This window comes from Pelophylax lessonae, assembly GCF_965119305.1.
Source record: "Pelophylax lessonae genome assembly, chromosome: 2".
Classification (NCBI taxonomy): domain Eukaryota; kingdom Metazoa; phylum Chordata; class Amphibia; order Anura; family Ranidae; genus Pelophylax; species Pelophylax lessonae.
This window is the reverse complement of record NC_138769.1, coordinates 300,096,120-300,111,936: the sequence shown is the minus strand read 5'-3', so window position 1 is coordinate 300,111,936 and position 15,817 is coordinate 300,096,120. Positions and strand designations below refer to the sequence as shown.

General features: G+C 39.2%; 1 protein-coding gene across 4 annotated transcripts in view; it reads left to right on the top strand.

The window, feature by feature from the left end:
* Positions 1-15,817, top strand: part of SCUBE3 (signal peptide, CUB domain and EGF like domain containing 3) — a 192,972-nt gene that overhangs the window by 76,615 nt on the left and 100,540 nt on the right. For all 4 annotated transcript variants that reach the window (XM_082245254.1, XM_082245253.1, XM_082245255.1 and 1 more), the window contains 3 exons: positions 6,552-6,686; positions 8,200-8,322; positions 12,254-12,370. In XM_082245254.1, coding sequence (XP_082101380.1) covers positions 6,552-6,686; positions 8,200-8,322; positions 12,254-12,370 — 375 coding nt within the window. The remainder of the gene's footprint in view (positions 1-6,551; positions 6,687-8,199; positions 8,323-12,253; positions 12,371-15,817) is intronic.

Genomic DNA, 15,817 nt, shown 5'->3' with positions numbered 1-15,817 from the left:
AACAGTTAGACATACAAGCATAGTCTGATATATTTTGTAAAGTGTCTGCCCCAAATGGGAAGGCTCCAGTTTAATAATCTGTCCCAGTCACATACAAAAAAGATGGGAACACCAAAACATATATGGTATATCAGTTTACCACTTTGAAGAATAATGTTCTGCCATAACTTGAATGTCAATACAGAATACACCTTATGTGGTTCCAGCTTGAGTATAATATAAAAGTGGTTTGTGCTTAAGTATCTCATACACCATAGCCAAAGCTGCAGTCTCGGGGCAAACTTTTGGGGTTGATTTACTAAAACTGGAAATAGCAAAATCTGGTGCAGCTCTGCATAGAATACAATTAGCTTTTCTATTTTTATTCCTCTTTCATCCATATAAATCAGTTTTCACTCCAGTTGAACTGGAAAACATCAGCCAAACCTGTGCAAACACAAGGAAAGGGATGGACACACATATTAAAGGGGAGGTGATACTTATGCCCCGTACACACGTTCCGATAATCGTACGACAAAACTCGCTTTCGACCTGATCTCAAGATAATCTGATCGTTAGTACACAGCTTTCGACAGCCGATCACGACAGTTGGTCCAACAAAATCTGAAGGGACAAACAGGAAAACTTCTGTCGTACGACATCTTCTCGAACGATAATCGTTTCGTCAGTACAGTATGCATACGCTAAAAGTCGATCGACAAATACCACGCATGATCGGAAACAGTAAAATAATCCGCAGGGGTCAGACGTATATACATCACTTCCGATACGTAGCTACAAAAAATACACTTGGTCAGTGAATGGTACGAAGAAAATCTGATGGTTTGTATGCAGAGTTGGTTTAGATTTTAGTAACATGCAACAATTTACGAAACATTAGTCGTACGATTATCGTACAATTATCGGAACGTGTGTACGGGCATAAGTTGCTTCTTAGCAATGTCTTTGCATGAGCTTCTAGGTTCTGTTACACATTCAGATTTAGATCCAGCCCAGGCTCAGTCATTCATTGCCAAAACTCCATACTTGGGAATGGTGCAAATTTCCAAAGGTATAGTAGCCTTTTTCCATTGTGCAGGCCTTGCTTCCACAATGTATAATGGCTATTCAGGTACACACTTTCCATGGCGCATCTGGCAGTCTGATCAACATGCAGTATATGAAGGTTATTTGGCTTCAAATACAAAATCTGCAGTTTTCCATCCCCAGGCTGGTATGAGGGAAGTACACATTTACTTTAAGAATTTTCCCTGAATAATGGCAAAATACCAAATATATTTTTTTGAAAACTGATATCTTTATAACATTAGCAATATGCATTGCAATTAAAGCTGAACTCTGGGTACAAAAACTCTCATTTGAATATATTCCTCAATAGGAACAAAGGCTATAAATCCAATTTGTGAACGCCAAATGCCTTTGCAGTCCCGGTGATTACACTGTAAAAATAAGAGTGACATAACCACTGCACTGTACATCACCTAGGCAGAGAGCAGAGCTGTGGGATGGACCCAGCAGGCCCATCCACTACGAGATGGCTGCAGCTAACTACAGGGGGGAGCAGATACAAAATCACTCTCCCTGCACAAGGACAGAGACCAGCAGTGACCGGTAATTATTATTGGAAGCTCCTGCACAGAGGCAAAATTTTATGCTATATTTCTTCACAGATTTCGAAAATATACACAAAACAGAATATACATGACTCTTGTATTTCGAGCAATATATGCTAATTATGGAGTTCAGCTTTAAAATATAAATTTTCTCCAAGGAAATCCCTAGGAGCATCCTATACGATCCAGTAATTGTGACTAACTTACCAATGTCTTAGGATCACTGTTCTTTTCATCTGGAATCACTACTCTCTGTCTTAAAAAGAAGACACTTTAGAACTTTTGAGACATATATTATACTGTATTTATCTCACTTTCTTCTTGACTTTCTTCTTGAATAAATTAAAACTACATGTAGTACCCCCTTACTCCTAGAGGCTATTAGGTACCCCCAGAGGTTAGGTGGGCTGACATTTCACTTCAGGGTTTTATTTTTGACTTTTAATGAGGACAAGAAAAAGAGTTTAATCAGGCTAATAACTTCCAGGGAAAGAGGGTTGTGGAACAGGACACCCAAAAGAACCATGCACGGACTCTGAAAAACATATTTACAGTCGATACAAAAAAAGACCTTAAAGCCAGACTGGCCATCTGTAGTCTATTGACTTTAAAGCAGTGAAAGCAATCACCGGACAAGTCACCAGAAATTTCCCTTGCAGAAGAAGTTTACCCCCTGGTGATCCTATTCAGGATCTAGCTTCACTCTTCCTGGGCAGTACATCTGGCCAGGCAGTGCAAGCTTTGGGCTCCAGCATTGGGTTTACCTTTCTCAGGCAATTGTGTCTTTACCAAGCAGCAAGCTAAGGAGACCAGAATCAACAGCAAATGCGACCCCACCAGGCAGAGATTAGGAGGCAAGAAAACTTCCACAAGGTTCCTCTAAATATTTATACTCTTCCGCAGCATGCTCCACAGGTAGTAAACCTCCTACTTGTTGGCCAGGGGGATATACACATTCATAACTCCAGCTTTTGAATCTTCCCCCACTATTGCTAGGGATACTCCACAGCAGCAGACAGACATAAGGAATAATCTGAATTTAGGAGAAGACCTGTAGACAGCAGACTATCCTATAAGGCTGAGTACTACATTTAGAATAGGGACACTACTAACCTATGGCAACCTATGGCACCTACATATGCAAAGAGCGCCTAGTTAAAAATGCTGGAAAAAAGATCCACCATGGCAGTAAACGGAAGTTGTTAATGGCTGATGCAGTGAGGCTTACCCTATCTCCATATAGAAATAATACATAATACAAGGGATTGCAGAATCTACAGCAATGATATTCTCCAAAAGTCACATGTCTTTTTCCACAGGCTCTCTGAAAAGTGAAAGAATGTGTCTGTATTGGTATTTCTATTGCCAGGCCAGTAATTGGTTTGATGGTTAACCTTGGTGAGCCCACTGTTCTAGGGGCCTCAATTTTCAGTTGTGTGTTTGCACCAGCAGAATATTGTCTGTAACGGTAGCAAACATCATCCATATATTTAACGAGACTCTATGTCATCACTCAAACCACATAAAAAAGTTCCAACTGGAAGGAGCTCTGGTTAGATGGGTTACTCCTTGGGGCTGGTTTACTAAAGGCAAATAAGCTGTTCACTTTGCAAGGCAGATTTCACTTTTGAAGAGAATATTCCCTTAGCTTAGTGGATGTGGCGAAAATTCATTTTGCAAAGGATGTCCCAATTACATATAAGAAAAATAAAAAAAAAAATGTATTTTTACTTGCACATGATTGGATCATGGAAGGCAGCAGAACTTCTCCTCATTCACAAGCCTATAGGGAAAACTTATCTTGCAAAGTAAAAATGCCCTTGCAAATTGAACAGCTTATTTGCCATTAGTAAGGGTTGCTCTTTCTCTAACAGACTGTGACCAGCATAAGTATTTATCCTTTCTCATTACTCCTGTAAATAAAGGTACAATATTAATGTGAAAAGATGGTTAGTAATCTCTGGCACAAGCAGAGACCCAGAGGCACATGCCATGCCCTTTTGTACTATTAATATTTCAATTTTCCAAGAATAATTAGTATTGATTTATTGAATCCCATTAATCATAGATGGGTTTATGTAAACAAGTTAGACAGATGGGTTTTGATATGGCACCTGAAGGGAACCTTAAAATCTCTATATTCCTATAACGTCATGTTCTGTATATGTAGATCTTTAATATTTGTACATATATTGCTTCAATGTAAAGTTAGTCTATGTATTTTCTCCAATCTATTATGTCATTCCTAATTAAGGGATGGCGTGATTTTACTCGCATTTAAACCACCGCCTAGGATTTCATTTCAACAATGTGATTATAAGTCACATCCCAGTTGTCAGTGCCATGCCTGCTGATTCTGTTCCAGGTTTCCTCTTACCAAACATCCTCGGGATACTGTAATTTCCAGCTTAGATGTTTGATATGATGCTTTGATCTCACCAGAGGTGTGTGTTTGATCTGTTTACTTATTAAGAATTTGCAAATGTTACTTTTTATTTAGCAATTCAAATGTATTTGGCCTATGTTTGCATAACCTTATCGTGACATGTCATATGAACACAAAGTAATAATTCATTTTGTTAAATCTAATTTATCAGAGGAATTAGGAAAGAGGAAGAAGGATTTGAGGGGATAGGGTAAGGATAGGTAAGGTTGCTATGTCTAATCTGATATATACTGTAAGTCCTTCACAAGCTGTCATCTTTAGGTAATGGAGGTTATAGATAGGTTTTATACTGACCATGCACATGGTCATTGTAGAAGCTTTCCATCAGATTTGATTGACAAAGAAATATTAAAATCTGTGAAAGATTACTGTTTTTTGGCATTGGTTCAAAACAATTTTATACAGCTTTTGTGATCGTTTGATCATTTAAAACCATTAAATATCAAAATCAACTTCTTTGCAAAGAAAAACTTCACCACATTTACAAAGCTCTGGGGCAAATTCCCTTGCAAAGTGAACAGCCAATTTGCCGTTAGTAAATCAACCCCACTATATAAGTTAGGGAGAACAAAGGCAAAACTTTAATTAAGATTTGGATGGAGTGGTGAGGGGATAGAACCACTGTTTGGTTTTTATTACTGTCTTCTTCACCATTAAGAAGATTCGCTATTTCTAATTGTCCTGATCACCGTTGTCACATGGAATCGAAGTAAGGGTGAATCATACATTTTAAGTTACCACCAGAACAGAAATTGAGGGGAAATCTTCCAGTGGGGACACTTGTTCCTGTGACAGCTATCTAAGAGGAGTTTTTTGTCACATTCCTGTTAAGTCTACAGGGGAGGAAATGGAAGATAAATCTCCTTATTGAGACCCAGCTGGCAAAAAAAGGACAATGGTTTAACCAAACCCTACTCTATCCAAAATTAAAAAGGAAGATCTGGCTTCAAGTATAACTAAAGGCAACATTTTTTTATTTTTGGAAAGAGTGGAGAGGGATTCAAACACCTGTCAGGTTTTTATTGCTGTTTGTGCCCGCCCCCAATAAGGGGATTCTCCTTCTGTCATGTACCATTTTCATGAAAAATATTTTGGGTTGGCCCTAGAACAGTAGTAGAGGAAAAATCTTCCAATGGGGACACTAGTTTGGGTGCCCTGGGGGGCCCCAATGCATTTCCTTAATTTGTAGGGATTTCCTCTCACTTCCTTATTTGGCTATGGGACAGAAAGTACAGGTAAATCTCACTAATGGGACACAGATGTAAAAAAATAAAAAAAAAAACTGATAGGGGTTATAATCTATTACTCTAACCAAAATTAAAAAAAAAAGTTTTGCGTATAGTTCTACTTTCAGATATACTTTAATGTGTTATCTGTATTGTCACAATCAGCAGCATGTTCTCTACTCATTGGGTTAGTGTTCTCCTCCTTAGGGAATAATAAGTATACCTTTCTAACATACTCTATCACATTATTATTATAACGGTTTATCTTTTTATGCTGAAGTTTTCTTTACCTCTTAAAGCAGAGTTCCACCTAAAAGTGGAACTTCTGCTTCTCTGTTTGCTCCCCTCTTCCGATGCCATATTTGGCACCTTTCGGGGGGAAGGGGGGAGCAGGTATCTGTTTTTGACAGGTACCCTTCCCTACTTCTGGTGGACTCGGCGAAGTACGTCACAAGTTTGGCTCCCTCCTCCTTTAGCCACCACCACACCATTAAGAATGCGCAGCGCACTTTGCGCATGCACAGTAGGAAGCCGGCCGTGAAGCCGCAAGGCTTCACTGTCGGGTTCCCTTCCCTGCAATGGCGGCGGCAGCACCTGACAGCCGATGAAAACATAGGCTAGGGTGCAAACATCGCTGAATTTCAGGATAGGTAAGTGTCCTAATAATAAAAGTCAGCAGCTACAGTACGTGTAGCTGCTGACTTTTAATTTTTTTTCTAGGGGCAGAACTCTGCTTTAATCACCAAAAAAGGATTTATGAAAAATACCCCTAATCATAGACAGACATTCATGTGACGAATGTACCAACACTATTAATAGTATCCAAGATGCTATTATATATAATAGGATAACTTTTAGAAGTCAGTAGATAATGATAGTGATGTAGATAACAGAGAGTAATGTTCTTACACAGAAACTGCTCAAGTACAGTTTTAAAGGTAACAGAAATGATACTTTCAGAATCATATTATTGTTATAAATACAAGTAGACATGACCATAGTTATAACATAATTTACTTTTAATAGTTTGGCAAAACTCAGGGTCAGTATCTTCTGCTTTTACAACATAAGAGACACATATTATATCAAATCATTCTTTTTGAAGCTCGCTTAGAAAATACTTGCCCGTTTAACTGCTCCATTGTGTACAAGAAACATTTTAATTTTTATAAAAAATTTTATAAAATGAAGTAGTAAAAAATGAAGGGCCATTACTTCCATGTTGTTAACTACTGTACTATATTATTTTTTACCTTGTTCTTCCAGATTTAGATGAGTGTATGGAAGGCAATGGGGGCTGCCAGCAGATATGTGTCAATATGATGGGGAGCTATGAGTGCCGCTGCCGCGAAGGATTCTTTTTAAGTGACAACCAACATACATGTATTCAGCGACCAGAAGGTAAGTTCAAAAGAGAATAGAAGGGGGCTGAACATGTAGGAAAGCCTAGAAATCCCTACTTTTTTGGTCTAGGTAGAAGGGAGTGAAGAAAATGTTACAGATACCTTTGACATTAGCAGAAAATAAAAGTGACCCCCAACCAGCCTGGGGCTCCCAAACTAATCCTCCTTAACCACTATCCTGGGGGAACTCCCTTCCCCTTCCTTTCCTCTGCTCCTCCCCTATGATCTGCCTTCTCTCACTACCCCCCCCCTTCTCTTCTCTCTGGACTCCCTGTCCACCACACTGATCTTCTTTCCCTCTTTTTGCCTCCTGCTTTAATTACCTCCCCCCTCCCTCTTTTTTTTTTTTTTTACTTGCTTACTTTAGCCCCTGAGTTCTACAGCTCAGGCACTATCCATTGGTCCCCTACCTGGGTCGATGGATCATTGTTCAGTAATAGTCTGCACTGTATGACACATCTTTTTCTGTGTTCCTATGAACATTCTGCACTGTGTCTAATGTTCATATCCCCTGCAATGGAATTTTATATCTGTTCTTTCCTTATATGCTAATAAAAATCATTGTACCAGAAAAAAAAGTGACCAAACAAGGTTTTCTTTCCTACTCTGCCAATGTTCCACCCAATGAGCCTGGGCTGATAACTCACAGATAATAGATTATCGCCTGTGAGCACCTGCAGAATACCAAGTTAAAGAGCAAAGTGATTATTACATACTTTTTTTTTTTTACTTTTTGAAAACAATTAACAGTCAGCAGCTACAAATACTGTAGATGCTGACTTTTAATGAAAGGACACTTACCTGTCCAAGGACCCAACACCATCCTCACCCAGGCAGGTTCTTTGCTGGTCTTCGGGTTCCTGGTGACGACATGTTCCTGGTGACTCCTTGCAGCTTCACAGCCAAATTCCCATGCACATGTGGAAGCCACTCTCCACTTTGTGCATGGTCTCACAGCCTTCTGGGACCTATGACGTGTCCCAGAAAGTTTCTGGCAGGGAGGGGGGGGGGTAACTTCTGGTGAAATCCCCTAGGCGATCAGACCGGAAGTGGGTGAGGATACTTGTCAAAACGGATGGCACTATATAAGTACCTGTAATAAACACATATATAAAACCAGCTACCTGTCCCCACCTAAAAAAAGAAAGGTCCGAAAGAGGAAGGGGGAGGGGGTGGAGGACATATGGCGGAAATTCCCCTTTAGGAAGAAGTTCAGATTTAAAGATGCAAACATTTCAGACCTATTAGGTCCCTTTCTTAAGCTTCATAAAGCTTGACAAAGGGGTCCAATAGATTTTAAAGGCTTGCTTCTTTAGGAATTAAAGTTAGACGATAAAGGGTATCACTCAAACATTCTGCATTAATCTATGGCTAACATGAAACAAGGCTCTACTACTACTTTTACTGTACATACATTTTGTTTTAGGAAGCTGTTGTAATGAAGCAACTTTTGTCATAGATTTGCTGGTCCTTCCATAATTCTGTAATTTCTCTGTTCTTTCTTCCTTCAGAAGGCTTCCTCTGCATGAACAGGAACCATGGATGTTCACATATCTGCAGAGAAACTCCAAAGGGTGTGTCCTGTGAATGTCGACCAGGCTTTGAATTGACAGGAAACCAAAAAGACTGCAAATGTATGTGTGCCTGTTTCTCTATTTACCTAATTTACTAAAAAGTAACATTTATCTTCAGATAAAACATTACATATGAAAGCTTCAAAAGTACAAGCAGCTGGTGTAGCTATAAATAATAGTTGGAGAAATATAAAGGATTAGTTTGCAGCCACTAATAAAAAAAAAAAAATGTCATATATATGTATATATATATATATATATATATATATATATATATATATATATATATATATATATATATATATATATATATATATATAAGTATATATATATATATATATATATATATATATATATATACTGCTCAAAAAAATTAAAGGAACACTTTGAAAACACACCAGATCTCAATGGGTAAAAAATCATACTGGATATCTATACTGATATTGACTGGGTAATGTGTTAGGAACAAAAGGATGCCACATTGTTTGATGGAAATGACACCCCAAAAATCAAAGTGAAAAAATGATGCAGCAGGCCAGTCCATTTTGCTGAAATTTCATTGCAGCAATTCAAAATGGTACTCAGAAGTTTGTATGGCCCCCACATGCTTGTATGCATGCCTGACAATGTATATGTGACATATATATATATATATATATATATGCTCTCCTAGTAGAGATGAAAGTGCCTTAGAGGAAATCTGTGCCTAAAGAAATATAGATGTTGCTATTACTGACCATGTCTTTGGAGAATGTTAGGTACCTGGCTGTTATGGGAATCCTTTGGTTTCAATGCTTTCTGATTTACTGAACCAGAAGAATATGCACTGTTACTGTAAACATTACACTGGCAGGGAAGGGGTTAACATTACTGGTGATCAGTGGTTTAAATGTGTCCCTAGGGACATGATTCTAACTTTGGGGGGGGTGTGGCTTGTAAAGTGATCACAAAGACATGCAATCCTATATAGCAGCAGTGCTGTATCTTGGCTTAGGCCAACAAGGCCCAGGCTAGGGCAGCACTTTGTAGGGGGGGGGGGCAGCAAAAAATTTGGACTTGTGTTTGCTGCCACTGTTTATTTCACTTATTTGTATAAGGACTATGGACTTTCTATTTATTATACAAATAAGTGACATAATCCTAGGATTACAATCAGTGGCAGCAAACACAAGTCCAAATATCTTAGAAGAACTGATGGGACTGCACTGATATGCTGCACTGATGGGCACTGATATGCTCTGATATGCTGCACTGATGGGAACTAATATGCTGCACTGATGGGAACTAATATGCTGCACTGATGGGAACTAATATGCTGCTCTGATGGCCACTAATGAGTTGCCAATGGTGGGTACTGATAAACTGCACTGATGGGCACTAATGAGGCTGCATTGATAAGGCAGCACTGATATGCTGCACTGATGGATACGAGGCGGCACTGATAAGCTTCACTGCTGGGGCTGCACTGATATGGTGCCCTGATGGGCACTGATATGTTGCACTGATGGGCACTAATAGGCTGCAATGATGGCAACTGATGAGGCGGCACTGATAAGCTGTACTGATGGGCACTGATATGATGCACTGATAGGCTGTACTGGTGGCCACTGATGGGTCTGCACTGATGGCCACCAATGAGGCTGTGCTGATATGTTGCACTGATTCGGCTGCACTCATGGGCACTGATGGGCTCTGATAGACTGTGGTTGTGGTTTGTGGTTTACAGATGACAGGGCGGGTCATAAACAGGAAGGAGTGTGGCCTATACAGGAAGGGGTGGGTCATATTTCAATTAGGAGGTGCACAAGTTCAGGCCTAGGGCAGCACAAAACCTAAATACACCACTGTATAGCAGGATCACATAGCCTCTGTGATCACTTCAGGGAGAATGACAGACGGCTGTGTTTACATCAGCCGTCTGTTCTCCTCTCTCAGCTGCGTGAGCTCGTGAGTGGCCGGCGGCCATTGGAGACGCTGGTCACACGCACTGGCTCCCCAGCTAACAAGCGGGGCCGAGCGACGTAGTATAACGTCGCTTTGCCCAGGAGCGGCTGCCTGCCGCAGTAAAACTGTGGCGGGCGGAGCTAAAGTGGTTAAAAATATATCAACGCTTTCACTCTAATGGATAGGTCAAGTAAACATGGTGAAAATGGTAATACTACCCAAAATTCTTTATAAATTCCAAATGTTACCAATAGCTGTTCCACAAGCATATTTTAAAACAGTAAAAGCAATGCTTTTAAAGTTCATATGGCAGGGGGAAAAGCCAAGAATACAGTATATGGTAAAAGACAAATCACAAGGGGGATTAGCAGCACTGGATATCAAAAGATATTACACCGCAGTTATAATAGCATGAATGATAGAATGGACTAAAATTAACTTGGATTAAAGATGGGTTAAGATAGAAATCACATTAAGTAGCTCACATTTAAATAAGAATATGTGGATTCCACTAAAACACAGAAAAATGTATGAAAATACACATGAAATAACTAGAACTGTATATAATATATAAGACACAATACATAGACACGCTAAATGGGAATAAAATTCACCATTGATACCACTAGAGGGCACAGATTATTTTCCACCAGGGAAGGAGGCACAATTTGGTGAATGGATAAAAAATACACAGTTTAAAGATATTATACAAGAAGGAAAGATAAGCCTATATCACGAATTAAAAGCCAAATGGGAAATTATGTCACTAAATGAATGGAGGTATTCCCAGCTAAAGCATTTTGGGAAATCTTTACCACAACTGATTAGATCTAAGAAGGATTTAAACCTAGTGGAAAAAAATGATGTAGTCCACAAACAAAAGTGAAGCATTATAAAATGCCCACGTGAGATGACGGGGCTGAGAATGCCTCCATTTATGCCTCCACATGCCTCCAGAATGCCATTTATGCCTCCAGAATGCCTCCACATGGGAAAAAAGATATGAAAAAGAACAACAAACAAATAAAATACTGAGAGCTGTACACGACTTTGCGGCAGATATAAACACCATTGAATTTAACTAAAAAAGTCTTGTAATATGGTACATAACAATAAAAGCACAAAAATGCCAACCAGACGAATCCCTATTGTGTTGAGGGGATGTAATATGAAGGGTACAATGACCCACATATGGTGGAATTGTCCCAAAATCCAAGAATATTGGGGAAAGATGCAACAATATCAATACAGGGGTAGATATCATCGATGAACCATGGGTATGCCTGTTCCATAAAACGAATAAATTAAAAAAAAAATATAAACGTACAATAGTACCAAATTTATTAAACGAAGCAAAGGGGGCAATTCCAAAAAAATGGCTAGACCCAGAAAGCCCTACACTTAGAGACTGAGTGGCGGAGAAGAGGACCAAGTAAAAAATTTCTCAAATAAATGGTAAAAATGGACAGAATTTGAAGGAACTAGCAAATATGCAGAAATATGGGGGGGGGGGGATAGGGGAGGGAGAGAGACAGTGAAGTGAAAAAGAAAGGTTGCGCAATAGAGGAAAAGAGAGATATGAGTAAGTAGGGAGGAGGGGGAGGGGGGGGGGGGAATTAAAAGGAGATGAGTTGCCTGTTTTTTTTTTTATATACATTTCTTGCGTTTTGGAATGTTTATGTATTTATAAATTTATATCAAAACCCAAATAAAGTCTAAATGAAAATAAGTAAATAAATACATTTTATATATAACAATGTTATCTTCTTCTACAGAATAATATCAGAAACAATAGGATTATTAACATACAGTATATTGAAATATATGCTTTTTTACTTTTCCCAATGTTTCATACTTATTACTGGTATAATGAGTAAGTGTGTAAATATAGTGAGGTCAAATTGTGTTTTTTTGTTCCATAAAGAACACTATTAAAAAGATTTCATTTGTACTAACTTATAGTACTCAATACATGACATGTTTTTGCAATGAATAATTATGTTGTGCACTCAAATATGATTGTTTATTTTTCTTTAATTTGTTATAGTGACATGTAACTATGGAAATGGCGGTTGTCAGCACACTTGTGATGACACAGATCATGTACTCAGATGTGGCTGCCATGTCAAATTTGTTTTGCACTCCGATGGCAAAACCTGCATAGGTAAGTAAAGCAAAAGATAAACACAAAAATTGTTTTATTAAAATGACATTATTTAAAGGATAAGTCCACCCTTAAACTAAAATCCCTGCATCTATAGACCTCCTCGATCTAACAATAACCTATCTAGCCCTCTAAATAAGAAACCTTTTTTTGAAGCCGATCTGATCCGGTCTCCAGTGGCGAAAGCTCTGCAGAGGACACGACCGACAACGGCTGTGAAATGAATGGGAAGTGACTTCACCCATAGACTTACTATGGGGTTTCCGTTGTCAGTCGTGTTCTCTGTACACGCCTCCACAGCGAGGAGGGATCGGGTCAGATCAGCTTCAAAAAAGGTAAGTATACTGATTTCTTGTTTACAGGGCTAGATAGGCTAGTCTGAGATCGAGGAGGTCTAATAGATGCAGGGATTTTAGTGTTTAGGGTGGACTTATCCTTTTATTGCTTTGCATGTTTTGTCTCTTTTTCAAAATGTTATTAGATTTATAGCTTATCCTTAAACTAAAGTACGTTTAGATCTTTATTCCAATAAAAATTGTCCCATTAACTTGGCAGTCAGTGATCTTTTGTTTGAAGCTTCCAGCCTTTTTGTCTGTGCAGGGCCATGTTTTTAATATCATGCTGCCCCAAGCAGACCTGGATGATAAACCTTTTTTTTTAACAAGCTGGTTCCTTGTTTAATGTAATTATTTCAGTAAAGACTATGTCTTTACTGGAAGCAGTATGCATTCTGCATTTTATGCATAGTAGCTTTTCAGCTGTACAGACCATCAAACAAGAGAAAGGTGGGATTGCTTCTTGTAAAGAGCCTTCAGACTCTTTACAAGACAGCGTCCCCTTTATCTTCTTCTACTAACAGTTTTCTTGCTGATTTTAGCTACAAATGTCTAGAGGTGTACTTGAAAGGGAAATAAAAGAAGGAGAACATTATCAGAATTTTTACATTGTGAGGTGCTACCCTATCTAACCCTACTGCCGTAGGCCTTTAATAATGTTTATATTGCATACATTAAACTAGATTTACCAATATATTTATATAAGTTTTAAAAAGGCATGCAATTGAATTCTTGTATAAAAAAACTTACATTACTTTCTCAAAACTGCACAGGAGCTGTAATGGTTACAAATATCAAGATACAAAATGTCAAAACACTTTGACAAAACTAATAGATGATATGCTTTAGGCCCCTTTCAGATCCTCCATGCATCCCTATAGGGCAGCGGATGTCAGCAGGGACATCTCGGCTGACACCCACTGCTATCCGATCTGATCCTGTCCGTGAAATCTGGATGGATGGAAACCCTATTTTCCATCCGTCCAGCGGATCGGATTGGATGGGATTGGATGAGAGCGGACAGGCGGTCCGTTCTCATCTGATTCCCCCATAGAGGGCAACGGGGATCTGACAGCTCCGTCTCCGCACACAGAGTGGAGACAGAGCTGTCATCGGCCTGCTTAGTGGGGATCATTGGATCGATCCCCCGCTGAACAGAACGGCTCCGTCGATGGAACAGACCTGTGTAAAAGGGGCCTTAATTAACTTAGTGGGTGAGGATTAGATAGTGATGGTTTCAGCAAGATTAAACAAAAGATTGGAAGAGGGAGAATCTGGCAGTTCTTAAAATAGACCTTAAACCAATATGCAAGGTCCACGTTTTAAATAGTGTGACCACCTCCCCATCTACAAAACCTTGCAATCCACATAAAAAAAAAAAAAAAACTTCAATGCCATACTAACCTAACACTCAACTTCTGCCTTCGGCGCCTAGGCAAGGGTGGTATTGCAGTCTATCTGAGAAGATTAAAGTATAATTAAAGGCAATTATTTATTTATTTTTGTTAGTTTTCGGTAGAGTGGAGAGGGTTTCGAACATCTGTCAATTTTCATTGATGTGTATGTCCCCATTAGGGAGATTTGCTTTCTCTATTTGTCTTGTTTACCATTTTTACTGAAAGTGAAAGTAAAAGAAAATCTCAAGTTTTAGGTTGACCCTGGAAAAGTAAAAGAGGAGACATCTTCCAATGAGGGCACTAGTTAGGGTTGCCACCTCATCCCTTTCAACCCGAACACATAGGAATTACACAGGTTCTGAGGCTAATTTAATCCAGATAAGGCACCTAGTGAGTTTAATTACCACCTTAATCAGTCACAGAACTTGTGTAATTAATATGTGCATGGTTTTAAAGGGATGAGGTGGCAGCCCTAGAACTAGTTCTGGTGACCTTGAGGGCCCCAGGGTATTCCCTTAAAGTGGCTGTAAAGTCAGGATATTAAAGTACTGCCATCCCCTTTGTGTAAGCAAGATCTACAGTACTGCGTGTTCATTTTTTTAAATTCTAATCCTAAATATCTTTTCTCACAGCACCGATGTGCAGTCAAATGACATTCCTCTGCTCTCCTTCCCTGATCCAAGGAATGCGGAGGGAGGGGTTGGCCAGCAGGGGAAGGTCAAATGACCTCACAACAGTGCTGTGGGAGATGGTATTTAGGATTATAATTGTAAAAAAATGGACACACAGTACTTTAGATCTTGATAAAACAGAGGGGATGCCAGTTACTTATAAATGGTATTTTCAAGCCACAGCAAAGAGCAGCAGGAGGGGAGGGGCAGGGAGGGGATTGCTCTCACACACAGGCTTCAGTACTGACAGGCAGGGAGAGAGGGGGAGAGGGAGAGACTCACAGCAGAGAGCAGGATGATGGAGGCACGTAAACTGACCATGGTATCATGGATCAGCAGCCATGATTACTGTGGTCCGCACACACGGGTAAACACAGGAACAGGTAGGATCAACCAGATGATTTACATCATACAATGGGACAATTTAAACAGCACAAGCACTGTGCTGTTTAACATGCTTTAAAGGAACAGGATTTTCTTCTTCTTTTTTTAGCGCTACAAACACTTTAATTTGCAGGGAGTTCTTATCACTTCCTATTTTGGCTATGGGACAAGATGTGAAGGTAAATCTCCTCCAATGAGACACAGTTAGCAAAAAAAAACAGACAGTGATTATAACACTTCCTTACTCTATCCAAAATGACAAAAAAAGCCTATAGTTCTACTTTAAGCAAAATACCCAGATTAAAATGGGAGTTGGTGGGTATTTTGTGGATAGGGGAGGGTATGCATAGAAGCAATTTTTTGGCAACCCTTTTGTTTTTAATGTAATCACTGGTATGATCAAACTCTTCTTAGGACACATTCAATTTTTTATTTTCACCTGATGGAGCCATATAGTGGGAAAACATCCTGAGATTGGGCTTGTGGGGCCACAATTATTTAGCAATTATTGCTCTAAACCATTTTTGGGATTTAGAGAAAGGGGAAACAAATTAGTTATGGGATTCTACACGTCCTCCTTTCCTTGTGCCTACTCTCCCCTTCCTTTTAGCATAAGAGTTTAAGCTAAACTCATGGATCAGCAAATATTGTCTAGTCACA